The following is a 21,336-nucleotide window of genomic DNA, read 5'->3' on the forward strand; positions in this document are numbered from 1 at the left end:
CGGAGGTGTGATGCAAGTTTTGTCCAACGATAAAATAACCGTCAGCTTATTACCAAGCTTCGCTTCATCGAATTTCGAGTGGTATGAAATAAGCATTTACAAATTCATAGTAGGTAATGCGACATCGAAATCGGCAATTTTTTCGCGATTCAACAAAGCGACGAATTTGTATTTATCTAGTTCCTTAAACCGCTCCGTCAATAATTTTGTCTATAATCGATTCATATAAACGATGACAATTGATGACGTTACTGTCATGCATAGTTTCGCCAGAAACATCAATTGCATCTTTGAGCGCACTATCGGAATGATGACCTGCTTTGAGCTCCTCTATAGAAGCAAGGCAAGCCTTGACCATACGCACTAGTTCCTTTTCTTTGCAAAATTTGGTAAAGAGCATCCGTATGTGCAAGAATAGTGTTGAACTCAAGCATGAATGCATGAGGACCTCTGGATGTAGTAAAAGTTTCAGCATCAAAGACACTGTCGCCAATGTAAATCTCAATCTCTCAATCACATTCATTGATATGTGCATAATTCAAATCATCTATTTTTGCAAACATTTCGTATTTTGGTCTCCATAAATTGCTTCAATGTCTCGCTACGTTTTGACGACTGCGAGGAAAATGCCGCAAGAGATGAGATCGTATTGAAAAACCTTGACGTTTTCTTGTTGTTTGTGCACGAGTGAAGCAAAACCAAGTTCAATACGTTTGCGCGACAGTGAATATATCCATTGAATAACCAATGTTTGCACACCAGATTTATCTCCGGACATTACAATAGCGTCATCATAGCTCTGGGCCAAAATTTTGTCAGCATTAAGACCAAAGTACGCAGCTATGTCATCCACATGTCCGACCAATGCAGCGGAGGTTTTAAAACGTAAGCAGACATACGTGTACTATATGTACCGGGTTCAAGTTGTCGAATGAACAAAATCGATAAAAACACTCGAATTAAAACCACACATCAACGAAGAATACCACCACATCCACAGTTTGCATCGGTTTTGTTCAGCTGAAATATTGAACCGAAAACGTCATTTTTACGCAAGGCGGCGCATTAGTAGTAGTGATCGTCTCATAAGTAGTTGACTGTATTTGCCCTGTGTTTGGATGACGGCGGGTTCAGATGAATGGTTTGAACCCGGTAGTCATTACTGCTTATTTCGTAGCGTTGATGCTGTGTTGCGTGCGGATTCGGGTGTATTCAAATGTAACCATCAGATTATGTTCTTCACGGTGGGTTTGAGTTCCATCAAAATAGAAAATATAATAAGGATATTCGGGATAACTTGGAAATCACAAAAAAATACCTTCGATAATTCCTCATCCATGTTACAAATGTGAAATAATATATATTTTATTCTGAGATTGTCTACCTGTCCTATGAACAGTTTGAACAGGCGGACTAGACGCCTCTGATCCACATGCCTTCAAATGTTTTCCAACGTAATTCCCGAACACATATTTTTACCATAATGATGTATTTGAAAAAGTTGTTGGAAATTATAAGCCAATTTATAAAACTTCATGAGCATTACGTTATGATACGGCAAACATATTAAAAGGGCCTATTTACTATAAAAATATAATAAATTAGAAATATTTTTTTAAATATCTTAAGAAGGCGGCATTTAGAAGGAGATTAATAAGGAGCTTTATTGTTTACATCCCATCAGGACTCATTATTTGTGGCTAAAATTGAATATTCACATACAAAAATTCAGATTTTCTCAAAATCATAACTGTTGCTGCAGGGGCACTTTCACTGACGACCCTATCTGCAACTAGAAGCACGTCTACCAACAGCGCCAAGCAGTACATACCGTCAAACTCCAAATGAACAATAGAAGGTTTAGCAAGTGCTCAGAAGAGAAGAACGTGTTCTATTAAACTTATTGAATTTCCCTTTGATTACTATTATATATAGTTTGTTTTCACACTAAAAGCCAAGTACACTCAGGTTTCTACACCAAAAGAGGTACTAGTTAGTGCAGGTTAGAAAAATGAATTATTTATTTATGCTTGAAGTATATTATATTTTCTATAATTACCCAGCGAACCACTGTTACCGTTAGGGTTATATTCAACGCGTGTCCATTGTATAAGATACACAGGCACACTGTAATGTATGTGTTATTCTTATACCATATTTTGTGAAACTAATTCAGGTATTTTTAGCTTGAAGCTGATTACCAAATAAATCACGGCTATCGGAAGAACAGCGTGTTTTCCCTGACTTACACGAACAAAAACTTCAAGATTACAATGGACACAAGCAGGACTACCCCGAAGGCCGGCGAATCAAACTGTTCTGGTTGTAAACGGCCCAACAGTTATGACGATATGGTAGCTTGCGACGAATGCGGAAGATGGTGGCACTACACATGTGCCGGAGTAACGTCGTCTGTCACAGATCGCCGCTGGAGTTGCATAAAGTGCTTACCAGCTCCTGCGAAATCTACATCGACTAGTTCGTCTGCTCGTCGCGCCCGTTTGCAGTTGGAACTGCAACATTTAACTGAGCAGAAAGAGTTAAAACGGAAACAAAATGACCTTGACCTAGAGAAGCAGTTTTCCCAGGATAAATTCCGGCTTGAATCAGCTGCTTTGGAAGAGGAAGAAACGGATAATCGCAGTGTTAGAAACCATGTAATTGAGACTCAGGAACGGATAAAGCACACCAGTGAGTGGGTAGAAAAAACAATCGACCCTCAGATAGTTGTGTCACCTTCGCCAACTAAAATTCCGCAAGGACAACCAGAACAGACCGGGCCAACCGAACCTGTTAATATTTGTCAAGAAACTGCTGCGGCTACCGGCGGGTTGGACAACGCCATCACAACTAGTCTAAATCAGGATGTCACCCAAACTAAAAAGAAACTTTATGTCTCTAGAGATATTAAGCAGTTACCGAATACCGGCACATTAGAACATTTACAAGAGCTCGAACAGCAGCTTCAACGTTGCTGGATGCAACTTACCAAGTCAAAATCAGATCTTCAATCTCACCGAAGCCCGAGTCAACCACCTGTACCTACAGTATCATTAGATTCTCAGCAGCAAGCTGGTCCTTCGAGTCGTTCAACCGCAGCGCCTCTACCACCACATCGGTCCGGTGCTCAAGCTGTTCGGAACGAGTTAAGAGAGCGAATAACGAATACGACTCAGAATGTATATTCTAATCGCGGACATAATCCGCTTTCCACTGGAGCACCAACATACCCTCCGATCGCTCAGAGTCTGCCAATAGAGTGCAGCATACAATCACAGATTGTCCCTGAAAATATTCGTCTATCGGAACAGCCTTCCCAGATCAGCCACCGTTCATTCCACCTAACTCAGGAACAACTAACAGCGAGGCAAATAACGCCCCGCGATCTGCCAGATTTCTCAGGTGACCCAGAGGAATGGCCTCTGTTTTATAGCAGTTATAAGAACTCGACGGCCACCTGTGGATACACAGATACAGAAAACATGACACGACTACAAAGATGCTTAAAAGGAAACGCTTTGAAGTCCGTGAGGTATTATCTACTAGCACCGGAAAACGTTCCGGAGGTAATGAGAACTCTGCAGACCCTATATGGGCGTCCTGAAATTATCATAAACAAGCTGATAAGAAATGTACGGGAGTGTCCTACGCCCAAGGCTGAAAAGCTTGAAACCTTGATGGATTTTGGTTTAACCGTTAGAAATTTAACCCAACACTTAATCGCAACAGGACAGCGAACACATCTATCGAATCCTGTGCTGCTTCATGAGGTCGTCGAAAAACTTCCTTCAAGTTTTAAACTGCAGTGGGCAGAAAAACTCATCGCGTGTCCAACCGCTGATCTGAGAACTTTCAGTGATTTTATGTCACATGTGGTAGAATCAGTTAGCAAAGTGTGCTCGTACGTAGAGCAACCTTTCGTCAGGGTTGATCGAAATAAAAATAGAGAAAAGGGGTATTTCAATGCCCACATGGAGGACAAAAATGAATATGGAAATATGGTAGTGTCAGAAGTTAAGAGACACTGTCTCGTCTGCGCGAGAGATCACCGGGTCCAGGACTGTCCTAAGTTCAAAGACAGCGACATCGAGAGCCGTTGGAAATTTGTGCACACACTGAAGCTTTGTCGAACATGCCTGAACCCTCACGGGCGTCGTCCTTGTCGGAACATCAATCGGTGTGGAATCGACGGATGCCAATTTCGGCATAATCCAATGTTACATTCATCACGCACAAGTAACGCGCTCGCCAGTAATGCGAACCTGACATATCACCATTGTGGACAATCGGTCCTGTACCGGATAATACCGGTAGTAGCGTACGGCATCACTTGTTCCGTTAAGACCTTTGCCTTTCTGGATGAAGGGTCGTCGACGACATTAGTAGAATCTGGTCTCGCCCATCAGCTTGGATTACAGGGTCCGCAGGTACCTCTTTGCTTGCAGTGGACCGCCAACATGTCGCGAATTGAGAATACGTCACAGGTGATTTCCGTGGATGTATCAGAGATCGGGAAAAAGACTCGCCACACTCTGGAGAACGCACGGACGGTAGATCACCTCAATCTTCCCCAGCAGACGTTGAGGGTTGAACCACTCCAAAAACAATTTCAACATCTAATTGGTTTACCGGTACGCAGCTACGAAAATGCTGTTCCACAAATACTGATCGGGCTTCGTGATCTATCTTTGGCTGTACCTTTGAAGATCAAAGAAGGGGTAAAAGGACCAATAGCATCCAAGACGCGCTTAGGATGGTGTATCTACGGTCATGTAGATGGCGGACGAGACGTTGAACACCTCAATTATCACACGTGCGATTGTTCAGCCATAGTGAAGCTGGACACTATAGTACGCGATTATTTCAATCGGGAAGACACCGGTGTGACACCGCTCCAACCGCTGGAATCCGTAGACAACCAACGGGCTATGGACTTGCTCCAGCGAACGACGTACAAAGTTGACGGTAGATTCTGTACGGGTCTACTCTGGAAGAATGATCATTTCGAGCTTCCAGACAGTTACGGAATGGCACTTCGGCGACTCACATGCTTGGAGCGACGCATGAAGCGAGATCCAGTAGTAGGAGAAAGTATTCACCGCCAACTCCGTGATTATCAAACAAAACAATACGCCCATCGCGCAACGAAAGAGGAACTGGAATCCGCAGACCCTCGCCGTATTTGGTACCTTCCTTTAGGGGCTGTGACTAATCCTAGAAAACCAGGAAAAGTGCGCCTTATTTGGGACGCCGCTGCTGTTGTCGATGGTATTTCCTTGAATACTCTTCTGCTCCCTGGACCGGACATGCTGACTCCTTTACACTCAGTTTTATTTCGATTCCGACAGTTTCCATTTGCCGTCTCGAGTGACATTGCCGAGATGTTCCATCAGATTAAAGTGATAGAACCCGATCGTCATTCTCAGCGATTCTTGTGGCGTGATAATCCAGAAGATCCACCGCAGATTTTTCTAATGGACGTGCTAACCTTTGGGGCCACCAGTTCACCAACATCCGCGCAGTACGCGAAAAATAGGAACGCTGAGGAATTTGCAGAACGATACCCTAGAGCGGTAGAAAGTATTTTGAGGAGTCATTACGTCGATAATTTGCTCGATAGCTTTGTTACTGTCGAAGAAGCGAAATCCGTCTCCAGTGAAGTGCGCTGGATTCACTCCAAGGGAGGATTCCACATTCGTGATTGGGTCTCCAATAGCCAGGAAGTCATCCGTTTCATGGGCGAGGAACCGAAAGAAGAAACAAGAGACCTCATTCAAACAAAGGGTGCCAACGCCGAACGCGTGCTGGGCATGCTGTGGCATCATAGAATTGATACACTTACATTTTCCGTTTCGATTAGTGACGAAATACATACTCTTTTAGACACAGCTACACGCCCAACCAAGAGGCAAGTCTTGAAATGTATTATGTCCCTTTTTGACCCCCTGGGGTTGCTAGCCAACTTCTTAATCCACGGCAAGATCCTCATGCAAGAAATTTGGAGAACCGGGATAAAATGGGACGATCGCATCGATGAACACCTTTTCGAGCTATGGAAAAGGTGGACGAGCTTGCTTGATAGTGTGGACGGCGTTCAAATCCCAAGATGCTACTTTCAAGGGGCAAATCCATCCCTTTACGATTCGATCGAAGCACACGTGTTCTGCGATGCGAGCGAAGAAGCTTATTCAGCAGTGATCTACTTCCGCGTAATCAGACCAGATGGAGTCCCACAGTGTAGACTAGTGGCAGCTAAAGCAAAGGTGGCTCCGTTAAAATATGTTTCTATCCCTCGCTTAGAGCTAATGGCTGCTGTATTAGGTGTCCGTCTGCTGTCGTTCGTTATCGAAGGTCACACAATACCGATCATGAGCAGGTTTCTCTGGTCTGATTCGAACACAGTGCTGGCATGGATTCATTCGAAACATCGAAAGTACAGGCAATTCGTTGCCTGCCGCGTCGGTGAAATATTGACTTCAACAAACGAAAGTGAGTGGCACTGGGTACCGAGTGCGATGAATGTGGCTGATGAGGCCACCAAATGGACAAAAAGTCCACATTTTGATTCAACCAGCAGATGGTTCCAAGGACCAGATTTCCTTCTGGGATGTAAGGATCAATGGCCTGTTCCGAAGAATTGTATCACAACCACAGACGAAGAAATTCGCCCATGCCATCTTCATCATGTGACGGACGAATACGTTCCAATGATCGTATATGAACGATTTTCCCGATGGGGCCGCATGGTGAGGACCATGGCTTACGTTATGAAGTATATATCCTTGAAAAAACGAGGAATTGGGAACAGAGTTCTAATGCAGGAAGAGATTCGGGCAGCAGAGATGGCGATATGGCGACAAGTCCAAGCTGAAGTCTATTCGAACGAGGTGGCCATTCTGAAGAAGAATAAACATCTACAGCAAAAGGAGTTACTAGCGATACCTAAATCCAGCGCTATTTATAAGTTGACTCCAGTTCTTGACAACGAAGGGATTCTACGCATCGATGGTCGCATTGGATTGGCAAAACAGATCACGACTGAGGTAAAATATCCTGTGATCCTACCCAAGACACATCGGGTGTCCTTCCTAATCATCGACGATTACCATCGAAAATATCTTCATGCTAATTCCGAAACCATTGTCAACGAAGTAAGGCAACAATATTACATACCGCAGCTACGCGTACTCACAAGAAAAGTGGCACGACATTGTCAGTGGTGTAAAGTGTATAAAGCACACCCAACTACACCGAAGATGGCGCCACTACCCATCGCACGGCTCTCACCTTTCATCCGACCTTTCAGCTATACCGGATTAGACTACTTCGGTCCAATACAAGTGAAAGTGTTACGATCAACTGCTAAAAGGTACGTTGCTTTGTTCACGTGTCTTACTATCAGGGCGGTACACGTAGAAGTGGCGTATGATCTTTCTACGGAGTCGTGCATCGAAGCAATACGTCGGTTTGTGTGTCGACGGGGGGCGCCACTCGAAATCCATTCCGATAATGGTCGAAACTTCTGCGGGGCGAACAATGTGCTGAAAGGGCAAATCGAACGAATTGAAACGGAAGCAGCATCAACATTCACGAATGCATACACAAAGTGGGTGTTCATCCCACCGTCAGCCCCCAGTATGGGTGGTAGCTGGGAGCGTTTGGTGCGATCGATTAAGGTGGCGATGGCTGGTTTCTCTCAAAACAAAAAGCTAAGTGATGAAGGTCTCCAAACACTCGTGATTGAAGCAGAATCTCTCGTGAATAGCAGGCCACTCACTTACCTGCCGTTAGATTCAGCAGAGCAGGAAGCTTTGACGCCGAACCATTTTCTGCTAGGCAGCAGTAGTGGTATCAAACAACCATCTGTTCTCATGTTGGATGCAGCAAAAACGGCTCGCAACTCCTGGGATCTGATTCAGCAGAATCTAAATCACTTCTGGTCTCGATGGGTGCGAGAGTATCTACCGACTCTTACTAGACGAACCAAGTGGTTTGGAGATACCAAAGCAATTGAACCTGGTAACTTAGTCATCATCATAGACGAGAACAGAAGAAACGGCTGGACCAGGGGACGAATCTTGCAGGTGATCGTCGGTCAAGATGGGCGCATACGACAAGCTGTGGTGCAAACAGCAGGAGGCATATTCCGCCGGCCAGTGTCAAAGCTGGCGGTATTGGACGTAAAAAGTAATGGTAAAGCTGAGTCTGCAACTGATCTTTACGGGAGGGGGGATGTTGCTGCAGGGGCACTTTCACTGACGACCCTATCTGCAACTAGAAGCACGTCTACCAACAGCGCCAAGCAGTACATACCGTCAAACTCCAAATGAACAATAGAAGGTTTAGCAAGTGCTCAGAAGAGAAGAACGTGTTCTATTAAACTTATTGAATTTCCCTTTGATTACTATTATATATAGTTTGTTTTCACACTAAAAGCCAAGTACACTCAGGTTTCTACACCAAAAGAGGTACTAGTTAGTGCAGGTTAGAAAAATGAATTATTTATTTATGCTTGAAGTATATTATATTTTCTATAATTACCCAGCGAACCACTGTTACCGTTAGGGTTATATTCAACGCGTGTCCATTGTATAAGATACACAGGCACACTGTAATGTATGTGTTATTCTTATACCATATTTTGTGAAACTAATTCAGGTATTTTTAGCTTGAAGCTGATTACCAAATAAATCACGGCTATCGGAAGAACAGCGTGTTTTCCCTGACTTACACGAACAATAACAATTCGATATTTCATAAAGTAAAAATTGTTTTACCATTTTGGACTCATTTTTCGAATTTTCTACATGACTTCTATTTTATATGAAAAAATAAAAATAAAAAATACATATTTTAGATATTGAAAATTAATGATTTTTTTCGTAAATAAAAAAAGAGTAGGGGAAAGTCGGGAAAGACGAACAGGGTAGGAAAGACGGACACCCCTGTTTAATTGATAAATTAAATTTTTATTCTAAATTTTAATGATGTACAAATTTGCAATACAGTGTATCAATACCTTTGACACTTACTGTGTACACCTAGCTGGCTTTTCGTTGAAATATGAAATAAAACCAAAAGAGTAATTTACAAAGAGCAGCTCAATGTAAATTTTCGTCTGCAGAAAATAAGGTTCTAATTGTCATCGAGTAATTTTTTCGGGTATTTTTCGTTACGTGAATGTTTAACCATAACTTCTCTTGCAGTTTATCGAATCAGCGGTGAAGTTTTACTCCAGAAATATTGACGAAAACAAAATACTAATCAAGTCGGGTAAGAAGAACACTTCACCGACAAGAGACAAATATTCAGTGGTAGCACTCCGACGGAGCACACTGCCGTAGAGAAAGGGTTAAGGCATATTCGAAGTAGGATTGGGCGAATGGCGTAGGGATCGATCCACCCAAGGATCGATACCCAAGGATCGATCTTTACCGAATCGATCTTTGAAAAATTAAAAGCATTTTTTAGATTTATCTGCTTATTCTACATGAATGTCGCCTTTCTTCAAACAGGGAATACAAATTCCATATTTCTATTCAACATAAAAAAGTATTTTGTTTTGTTTCTCAGCATGAAGGCCACAACCACAGGTTATTCCTCTTGTGCCGTCAGGCAGCTGTTTTATTGAATAAATTACATGAAAAAGCGTTATTAGAAATTCAACAACCACCCAGAACTCAGCTGACAATGATAAACTTTTACTTAGTCGCGGCATTACATACACACACTCTTTACAGATACACGGGCCAAAGGTTGTGCAGTCCACTGATCATTCAACAAGAGCCAAAGGTTGTACCGATCATGACAACTCTACATGAACTGATGATTGCGCCGGTTAGTGATCATTTTATCCTGGATTCCTCGAGTCGAGAAAGACGCACCACGCTAGATATGAGGTACAGACTAGGGGGGCGTTGCTGATCAAGGGTCAGCTGCATCCCAATAGGAAGTATCCCGTGTCGGGCACACGTACAGAGCATTGGAGACAGCAACATCCGAATTACGAAAACACTTGTAATACTAACCTCGAGCCAACCGCGAGTAATTGGTTACATATTACTAACATAGATAATAAGATAAATTGTCAAAGTATTGAACTCCCGGCCCCGTGAGGCTAACGCCATATGAGCCTTGATAAAAATATATATTTTGGAAAAAAAAAATGATACCATAAAAGCCAACCGTGCCATACATCTGTCATTTAGTCGAAGCCGATTCCTGATTTTGGCGCCAGCTTTAAAAACAACCTTTCGCCTGTAATTGATGTCAACAACTGGTTCAGTGATACTATACGCTACTGGTTACGGTATACTCCCTCAGTAGCTGCCGCTAGTTCTGTCTCTGTTAGCATAAGTATAGAATTAAATCGTAGAAGATCCAAATGTTGACATTATGTTTAAAAAAAATGTTATGTGGTTTTTGGTGAAATGAAAAAAAGATGTATACTGAAAAACAAATCTACAAAAAGTTTTTCTAAGATCGAAAAGATCGAAAGCAAAAAAATCGATTTTCTCGATTTTTTCGAGTACAAAAGATCGTCCAAAAAATCGAAAATCGGAATGGAAAAGATCGACCAAGACTATCAATTTGTGGTGAGATAGCTATATTTTTTTGTGAAATCCACGAAAAAATCAACTATTACTTAGAGTGTCCGTCTTTACCATCCTTACCCTACTATTTTTTTCTCTCAGTGTATATTAGGTTGGGGAAAAAGTTATCCATTATTTTCTCGATAGCTGGCTTTAGTGATCAATATCTCGCCGAATATCGATCATACAAGTTCAAGTTTGACTCGTTGTGAAGATGACATTTCACACTAAAAAAATATTTTGCTCTTTATTGTTTATTTCATTTAGTTGTGAGTTACAGGGTGTTGACAATGGAGATCAACAAAGAGAAAATTCGGTATATTTCACACTTTTTCTTTAACAAGGTTAAAATGCACGCCAGACCGCTGAAATTGTGAATGGTGTTTATGGTGCCGATACTGCAGCAGTGAAATAGTGCAACTTATTTTATTTTCATTTTTTTTAGTATAATACACTAAATTCAGACCTGTCAACAAATGGACCATTTGAAGCTAGCGATTGACTAGAAACATCCAGAATTGGCCAACAGAACAGGCGTTGTGGTCCATCAGGACAACGCAAGGCCACACCATTCCACCTTGATTGGGATGTGTTAAGGTATCCACCATATACTCCGAACCTGGCACCAAGCGGTTAATACCTTTTTCTCGCATTACAAAGTTTCCAGAGAGATAAAAAATTGGGATCAGGAGAAGATAGTGAAAATTTGTTGCTAGAGTTTTTCGCCAATCAGGACCAAGACTTCTATAATAGAGACATTATGAAACTATTTTAGGATGACAATAAATTTAACAACAAAACGGTGCATATTTGACCCAAATCGGAAATTCGAAGCATATTAAAAATAGTTTTGAATTTCACCAAAAAATGATGGATAACTTTTTCCCCAATCTAATATTTTTTCACGTTTAAACATCAATACTCTATAACTTTTTCTAAGACATTATTTCGGTGCAACGCATAGTTTTTGAGATATAAATTATCAAAGATTTCTCTTATCAAAATTCCCAATTGCTGAGGAAAACTCATATTTCCTCCAACCCAAACGGAATACAAATATTCATTCGAGTCAAAATACTCATGTTTTGTCATTTTTCGATTTCATTCGGAATTGCTCCTTTGTGAAACCTTCTTATAGAACAAAGGATCTATATTTTTTATAATGGTGAGAACCAGACTCACCCAATCGTACAGGAAGGGTCCGAACCCGAACGAATCCTTGGTATGTGTATAGTTCCCAGTCTCTGAAAGTTTAGTAATTCTATGCCCTCTGTAAAGAAAGAACTAAATTAAAAGAACTTCAACCCTCGTCTTGCACTAACACTTCGCTTACCATTATGAAAGGGAATATCACACCGTACATGTGACCCGCGAAACAGTTCCGCCGAGCCGCGCAACGGCGCACTGGGTGTGCGACGCAGATGCTGTTTGCTTCGGATAGGTGTCGGTCGCACAATGGCTCCGCTGCTCCCGTCAAACACGGAAACAAAGCTGGGAATGTGGGGTTGGTTCGCGCTGGGACCGTTGGGACTGTTCCAACTGTCGTCCCCCGGGAGCGAGTCCAGCGAATCTGGAGTGGCACTCCGTGAGCGCGTTCCGGTACTCGATGAGTCCAGATCCCGGAAAACATCGCGTATGTCTGGTTTTTTGCTGCCCCGGTTGCGTGTTCTCCCCCGGACCGTTCGATTCAACGCTTTCACCCGATACTTGACCGCTTCCGCATGTGCTGTGGAGAGACCTGCGATGACTGGCACCAGCTCTGTTGTGGAAAGTTCACGACCCTGGAAGTAAGACGGAAAGTGCGGCAATTGTTAATAAACGGGCCTGTGGCAGGTGGTAGCTGTTTGATGGTGATAAATGTACAAGATCATGGCTGAAAGGCATGCGCATGCGCATGAACTCGAGCGCATCCAAGAACTTGAACTTGATCCACTCATTAAAAGCGGCAAACCTAGTGATGGCCAGGTGTAATTTATTATTTCCAGCTTAGTTATTTTCGGTGACACAGCTGGCGGTGAAGTTCACCTCTCGAGCAAATTGCCATTCTATGTGCAACATATGCTTGCAATTTATGGGTGTATGCAACAATGACTGCTCTGCCCATGTTCGTAACGTAAGACGTAAACGACAAAATGAACAAAATCGACTTTTTTGCTGTTTCGCATTCTACACAATGTAATACGTATGCTTAACATGCGAACGAACAGTTTTTGTTCGAAAACATTTGAGCAACTTTGAAAAAAACATTTTCGAAAAATCACTGTTTGTACGCATAACAGACGCAGTTCCATTCAGCTTTAATACATCGTTCGAAAATCTAGAGTATTTACCAGTATTATGTGCTATAAGCTAAATCTACATTTGAATCACATACTTTGAAGAGTCCAAACATGCCTTTCATGATAGTATCTTATCATTTAGCATTTCATAATAGATGAATATAAGAATCCATTGGAACGATGCTTATATAGTTACTATTCTCTGTTCCCGGCAATGCGATGAACGTAGAGAAGCAATTTCGTTTTTTTATGTTGAAACTACTTAAATTTCTGCATTTGGATTTTCAAGTAGATAATGAAACAATCAAATCAGTAGTAAAATATATATAATATTGGTTCTTAGTATTATCGTTATATTATTTATTTTATTTTGCGAACATCTATTTTGAATACGCAACCCAAGTTCAATAAAACACATCGATATTATTTTCTAACTTATTTTATATTTAATTCTTTTTTTTACAGACAAAGCAACCTGGTTGTTACGTCTAGCTATACAAATAAACGTTCATTGAAACGATTGATTGTCCGCATAAATAGACGCAAGCGCTTTCCAAATGGAGAAAATATGTTTTCATCCGCAAAATCTCCTAGGCTTTCTTTTTGCCGATAATATTTTTCAACTGGACAGATCATTTAATTGAAAATTGGCATGGTTATGCTTGAAGGCCAAAAACAACAAAAATGCGTTTTCCCAACACTAATGGTATTGGTGATTACGTCTCCTATGCAAACATGGGCAATGCTTTGCTAGAGTACTTTCAACGCCTGTGTTTAGTTAATCTGGGAGACCAGTCAATGTATTTACAAGTTATGGTAGTAAAGATTTGTGAGTCTTGATCGTTGGTTTATTTTGAGTACTTTTTCATAATTTTCGAAAACCAATAGGATTATGATTTCGCTTTGAATTAGAAAGCGAAAAGAGTATTCACTTAACCGAACCTGCATTGAATTTCAAGACTCATGCTCACTAAGCCTACACGCAAGCAATAACACTGTATCCTCTACAGTTTTAAGATATGAGCTTAGCAACAGACCGAAAGCAGAAGCAACCATTATATACCTGACAGTTTTGTAGTTTTGTATAGCTTTTGTATGCTTTTGTATGCCATACAAATGACACAAAAATTTCTGCATTACTCGAGAATTAATCAAGCAAACGATACCAAATTTGGCATGTGAAGGTTTTAAGGTGCAATAAATGTTTTTATAGTGGTTCGACACTCCCCCCTCTCTTAGGGTGGGCTGTCATACAAAAGAAAAACAAATTTCTCTCGAAAACTAATCAAGCAAATGGAGCCAAATTTGGCATGTGAAGATTTTAGGGGGCACGAAACGTTTCTATGGTGAATAGATACTCCAGCCCCCTCTCTAGGGGGAGAAGAGGAGAAGGGTCTGTCTTTGTGCTATCATATTTTCTGTATCAAACATTTATTCCATGTAACGGAGAAACATGTTATTTGCAAGTGGTTGAAAAATCTTGAACGAGAATTGTGTCTGAAAAGAATCTGATATTATAATGATGAGTTTTGGTAAAAATACTAGGAATTTTTAGTAAAAGGTAAATTCAAAGGGGTCGATAAGAAGATCAATCGATGAACAGTTCTGCGATTGGACTCATGAACTTGCGCTTAGTAAGAAAAGCTTTCATCAAAGTGATTCCTTCGATATGGTGAAATATCCACTATCATATATTTCGTATTCGTCATTATCAAATCCATAGTCAATGGCACCCATCGGTATCGAATTATCATCGACACCACCATTTTCGCTAAATGCTTCTTTCAGTTCGGCCTGCAAAAACTTTTCTGAACTCTAATCCATGAATATGGTGTCCCTGAAAAAGGCCGTTGATTATATGCTAAAGTACTCAGATAATAATGTCGAAAGCGGAAGCGCGGCTGTTTAAGCATGCTCTCCTCAGATACAGTGGGCCAGCTGGATGTCCTTGGGCATGATGTGACGCGTTCTGCGTGGCTTAGCACACAAATTGGTATCTTCGAAAAGGCCGACTAAATAAGCCTCGCTTGCCTCCTGCAGTGCCATAACGTCGGAAAACTTTGGAAGCGCAAGTCGGTTTTGAAGTCCTGCATAATTCCACGAACCAAACGCTGCAAAGGTAGCTTGCGACGAATTTCACGCAAAGCGACGGAGCTGCTTTCGTGGTGCCTTACCACCGAAAGATTGACGAGCTGTCTGGTTGGTCCCAATCGAACGAGTTCTCACGGTACGGGAGTAAAGGTAGAAATGAACGAAAGCAAAGGAAGCGTCATATTATAAACCATAACAGTATGGAATGTAAACCCCACCCTCTTTATTATATTCGTAGCTTACCCTGAGAGAGAAACGAATAGCATTGAAGTAAGTATACAGTAATGTATTTGAATCCGGGCACTTTGCGTTACATTCAATATCATACCGCAGCTACAACATTTTGTGCATGTTGAATTTATGCGATTCATTAGTAACTATCAAGTAACTATCAGTAACTATATTAGTAACTATTAATCGCATAAATTCAACATGCAAAAAATGTTATGGCTGTGGTATGATATTGAATGTAATGCAAAGTGTCCGAACTCAAAAGCATTACTGTAAAAAAGAGTTAACTCGACTGAAATTTTTTCAGTTTGGCCTGCAAAAACGAAATTAATTGGAAGAGTACAGCATAATGCATAGATGTGAGTATGAACTTCCCCATCTCACATTCCAATAAGATTAATGGGTTTCCAAGTGGGCGCGCTACATACGGATACGGATGATTTCAATAACTTTTTTTTTTATCTTTTGTATGAAATGATTATCATACTGTTCCGTTGATCCGAAGCAGAATGAATCACGCTTAAAGAAGGAATGGATTCCTTCTTGGAATTTACTCAGCAAAAATAATGTCCTTTCCCAACAATTAAGAACGACAAACGGCAAACAGTTTCATCAAAGTGATTTCTTCGATATGGGGATATATTCACTACATTATGTCATATATTTCATATTCTTTATTATAAAATCCATATCCATGGCACCTATCGGTATCGAATTACCATCGTCACCACGATTCTCGCTAAATGCTCCTTTCAGTTCGGCCTGCAAAAAACTTTTCTGAACTCTCATCCATCAAATTTGGAGCCCTGAAAAGGGCCGTTGATTATATGCTAAGCTAATAGCACGCTCTTCTCGGATACGATGGGCCAGCTGGATGTCCTTGGGCATGATGTGACGCGTTTTGCATGGATAACACACAAATTGGTATCTTCGAATAGGCCTCCTGCAGCGTCATAACTGTGGAACTTTGGAAGCGTAAGTCGGTTCTGAAGTCTTGAGCAATTCCCCGAACCTAACGCTGCAAAGGTAGCTTGCGGATCAGCAATTCGGTCGACTTCTGATAGCGATGAATTTCACGCAAAGCGACGGTTCCAGTTCGGTAGCGATATGGCTTCTTCGCATTTCCTGCGGCTGGTGTACTTATCCGAGCTGATTTCGTGGTGCCTTACCACCGAAAGATTAAAGTGCTGTCTGCTTGGTCCCAATCGAACGAGTCCTCACGGTACGGGAGTAGAGGTAGAAATGAACTAAAGCAGAGGAACCGTCATGTTTTATAGCCATCCGTTCGGATAAATTGCAGTAGAAAAATGAAATTGGAAAGAAGATCATAATGTATAGACGTTTGAGTGCGACCGTCATCATCTCACATCGCATCAACTGAACGGATTTCCAGAGCGTATGCGAGTTTATATACGGTTTCAATAATCTGTTTTCTAAGCAATTTTAAAGCTATTGAAACAAGTTTTCTCGTGGACATTTTGTCCTTTGAATGAAATGTTTATTATACCACTCCGTTCAGCCGGAAAAGAGGTATTAACGTTTAAAACCTTGCAGTCCAGCGTCACTCTCTCGTTTTCGAAACTTTGAACTTACACCCCGGTACAGAAATGAAAACAAATTTTGGGTGGGACGAAGTTTTCCAGGTCAGCTAGTTATATATAAACATTCTTTCTTAACTCTATGTTAGTAAGGTGGAAAACCGATTACTCTAGTTTAGAAGGGTGATATATTTTTTCAGGAAAAGGATGGGATATAAGGAAATAGTTACAATGTTGATGATCACACTCAATTCTCAAATCTATTCGTATATCTATTGTGTATTTACATTTCAACTTAATCTACTAGTTTATAGCTAGGGGACCTATTAGTCGCAAAGGAAGAAATAGGGACAATTACACACGAAGGTCGATAGATTGAAGGAAAACATATATTAGGCTGTCAAATTTTCATTTGTTCATAAAATTAGTTACAATTATCTGTTTCAAGTCAAATATGCGTTTTGTTCGATGACTTGTTCCCAACGAGATGCCAACTTTATAATGCCCTTGTTATAGAAGCTCGCTTCCTTATTGGCAAAAAACTCGGATAGCCAATTTTCACAGGCCTCTTTTGTGGCTAACTTCTGACTACCTAGCTCGTTCGCCATGGACAAAAACAGGTGGTAGTCACTTGTTGCAAGGTCCGGACTATACGGTGGATGCAAAAGAACCTCCCATCCGAGCTCCCGGAGCTTCTGGCGCGTCACCAAAGAAGTGTGTGACCTGGCGTTGTCCTGATGGAAGACAATGTGGCCTCTGTTTATCAAAGATGGCCTCATCTTCATGGGTGCTACCTTCAAGCGGTCCAGTTGTTGGCAGTACAGGTCCGAATTGAGCGTTTGGCCATAGGGAAGCAGCTCATAATAGATTATTCCTTGACAATCCCACCAAACACACAGCAGAACCTTCCTGGCCGTTAATGAGGGCTTGGCCACCGTCTGAGCCACTTCAGCGGGCTTCGACCACGACCGTTTGCGCTTCACGTTGTCGTAAGTGACCCACTTTTCATCGCCAGTCACCATCCGCTTCAGAAACGGGTCGATTTTGTTGCGATTCAGCAGCGATTCACATGCGTCGATACGGTCAAAGATGTTTTTTTGCGTCAACGTGTGTGGCACCCATACATCGAGCTTCTTTGTGAATCCAAGCTTCTTCAAATGGTTAATAACGGTTTGATGACTTATCCCCAGCTCTTGGCCGATGCTACGGCTGCTACTGTGCCGGTCTTTCTCGGCTCATTCAGCGATTTTGTCGCAATTTTCGACGACAGGCCTTCCGGAGCGTGGCGCATCTTCGACGACCTCTACACCAGAACGAAAACGTTGAAACCATCGTTGTGCGGTGGAAATGGAAACTGTATCGGGTCCATAAACTGCACAAATTTTATTGGCAGCTTGAGATGCATTTTTGCCATTGTCATAGTAGTACTGTAAAATATGTCGGATTTTCTCTTTATTTTGCTCCGTATTTGCGACACTATAACTCACGAACGACTTAACCAAACAAAACACTGTCAAGGACTATATTATAGCGCAAAAATACCTTTCCAACAAGCTATAGTATGACTCGATACAATGAATACAACTAGAACTACGCGCTTACAACGACACCTCGCGGAAATACCGCAGGATTTTTTTGACAGCCTAATATTTGAGACATGTAATCAAGGTTTACCCGAGCCAACACAGCCCTCGCCGCCACCTTGGGCTACCTTCCTCGGGGCCGAAGAGAATTTTCTAAATTCGATCTGGCGACAAGATACACCTCTCAATACCAAACAACGTGCTCGATGTCGTGGTAACCTTGGACACAAACATAAACATTGTTGTTGGCAAGATTAATACGAAAGAGTATTGCGTCTAACGAACAGTGATTGGACATGAGTCGGGAGAAGGTACGAATAAAGTCCCGACTCAAGTGCAGACTTTTGAACCATGGTTTGAGGCTAACCTCAGGGATAATCAGGTTAGGCCACCTGCCCAATTTATCTTCGTTCCATTTGCGTTTCCAGTTAGCGGTAGTATTCTTACGGACTAAGAAATAAAATTAGTTAAAGGCGATTTGACGCTGATAAATATCGCCTTGAATTGCACCTACCTTTGCTAATGAGTCAACCTTCTCATTACTCGGAATTGAGCAATGTGAAGGGACCCAGACAAAAGTAATAATATAACAGCGTCTGGTTTTTTTTATCCCATTTGTTTATTTATTTAGGCTCATTAGAATTTTAGCTGTAACAGAGCCGGGCATTAATTGTGTGCATGTATAGGTTTATGGTTCTACAGATTGTGAATTACACAGTGGTAATAATTTTGGCGTAAGAGTATTTTTTTCTGTTCCATTACATTATAGTGAATTACACTGCAGTAGCCAATTAGGCGTAAGGGTATTCTTTCTGTTCTTCCACAGTTCAGCAGACCGGACATCGGAGACAGTTGATATAATCATTGTTGTGTTATTTATATCACAACAGTCCGATGTTTTCTTGCTGATCAGAGCAGTTGTAGGGATGAATCGATCTTCGTTCCACCGTGAATCGATCTTCATCGCTGATGATTGTTTCGTGGACGTAGTTATTCTATAACAACGCAAAGATGGTCAATTGAGTTTGAACTCACGATCGATTGCTTAGCAAGCGAACGCGCAACCAAGTGGCTACGAAAACCCCCTAGCGTCTGGTTAAAGGGTTCAAAATTTCTCTCAAGGAAGTACGACACGTGCCCCACTTAACGGATAGCTTCGACAGAGCTGAGACTATCCGTTACAATGTAATAGTGTTCAACGGGTCGTGAGGCGACGCTGTCCAGCGGCCAGTGTATCGCTGCCAATTCAGCAATATACATTGAGCAAGGGTACTGAAGATTGTGGGAGATGCTGAAAATTTCGTTGAACACTTCAAATCCTGTAGAATCGTTCATAGACGAAAGCAAAGTACATACTATTACAATTTATACGCCCATACTTTGCATCGAAGATCATAGGAACGATCCCCGATCGATAATAATCTGGATTTTCAAGTATTTTCATGCTTCGTGGATTTCTGCTTAAACACGATTGGGAATATACGAAGAAGGAACAACCTGCATGGAGACGAATACATGGTATGAGCTCATGAATCCAGAATTAACTATTAAAATAATTAATTGAATTAATTATTTAGCTCGATCAACTGCTTAAAATTTCCTATCAGAAATGGATAACCGGATGAGGAACCGAAGAGATAACAAATTGAAGCGATCTTTTAGTGGGAGTACGTCTACCAAAACCCCGAGACTCATTGGGCATTGGATGTGTTGAGGGCATACATCTCAACGCAATACGGAGACAAACGTACTGAATTCGCTCGAGTTTGATGAGGTGTGTTTTGACAGCTGATTGACAACAAAAACTGCCATACTCCATCACTGCGAGAATAGTTGTTCGATACAACATTATAAGAACTTCTGGATACTCCTCACCATGTGCCTGTAATTGTACGGAGAAAGTTAATTCTTTGTTGACATTTTTCACTCAAATATCTAATATGGGTCCCTAAGTACATTCGGAGTCGAACCAGAACCCATGATATTTGAGTGACATAGCATGAGTGATCGGTTTACCCAAAAGTTGAAGCTTTGATTTTGCTGGTCTATGCTTCCTAGAAGAAAAGAACCATCTCTGTTTTCTCCGGGGAGAACTCAATCCCTAGATCAATGACCCAGGTTGAAAAATTATTCAAAATATCTTGTAAGGGTTCTTGCAGGTCGGATTCGTTTGATCCTACGACAGACACAGCTTCATCATCTGCAAGTTGTCTTAGGCTGCAATTTTGTGTAATGCTATTGTCAATGTCGTTCATGTAGAAATTGTACTTAAATATGAGCCCTGAGGGAGGCTCATGTGGGGTCTCTCACATGAGCCTCCCTGCCGAATCACCGTGAGAAAAATTCAAATGTTTCTCACAAAGCAAGATAGAACATGTTATTCAATAGAGGCGGCAGACCTTGAGAGTATAATTTGTCTGACAGGACCTCTATTGAAACTGAATCAAAGGCCCTCTTTATGTTCAAGAATACTGAAGCCATTTGTTTTTTCTTCGACATAAGCCGTTTGGATTTGTGAAGAAAGCAATGCAAGTCAATCATTCGTGCGGAACCCTTATTGTGTATCTGAAAGTAGGCCATTTGTTTCAACCCATCGATCAAGGCGAAACAAGACCATTTTCTCCAACATTTTCCGAATACAAGACAGCACTGCTATTGAAGTCGGACGCGAGTTTCCCGGGTTTTTGAATAGCTATAACTCGTACTTGTCTCCAATCATCTGGAACAATATTATGTTCCAAAAACTGATTGAATAAATTCAACAAGCGGTGTTTCGCAACATCAGGGAGGTTTTTCAACAAGTTGAACTTAATTCTATCCGATCCTGGAGCAGAATTATAACATGAAAGGCGAGCAAGGGAGAATTCTACCATGGATTTTTTTTTCTGACGGACGCAATTTTGTTAAAAATCATGTTTTTGACTTGTCCGAAGTTCATGGGATAGCGGCATTTTATCTGATTCAGAATCTGCTCAAGCCATTGAAAATATTGATGATGGCTGATGATACTCAAGATGGCTCA

General features: G+C 41.4%; 1 protein-coding gene across 5 annotated transcripts in view; it reads right to left on the reverse strand.

The window, feature by feature from the left end:
* LOC129774736 (rho GTPase-activating protein conundrum) overlaps positions 1 to 21,336 on the reverse strand; it is a 231,034-nt gene that overhangs the window by 20,443 nt on the left and 189,255 nt on the right. For all 5 annotated transcript variants that reach the window (XM_055778657.1, XM_055778653.1, XM_055778656.1 and 2 more), the window contains 2 exons: positions 11,926 to 12,373; positions 11,775 to 11,862 (listed from right to left, as the gene is read on the reverse strand). In XM_055778657.1, the coding sequence (XP_055634632.1) occupies positions 11,775 to 11,862; positions 11,926 to 12,373 (536 nt within the window). The remainder of the gene's footprint in view (positions 1 to 11,774; positions 11,863 to 11,925; positions 12,374 to 21,336) is intronic.

Source organism: Toxorhynchites rutilus, chromosome 3, assembly GCF_029784135.1.
Source record: "Toxorhynchites rutilus septentrionalis strain SRP chromosome 3, ASM2978413v1, whole genome shotgun sequence".
Taxonomy (NCBI): domain Eukaryota; kingdom Metazoa; phylum Arthropoda; class Insecta; order Diptera; family Culicidae; genus Toxorhynchites; species Toxorhynchites rutilus.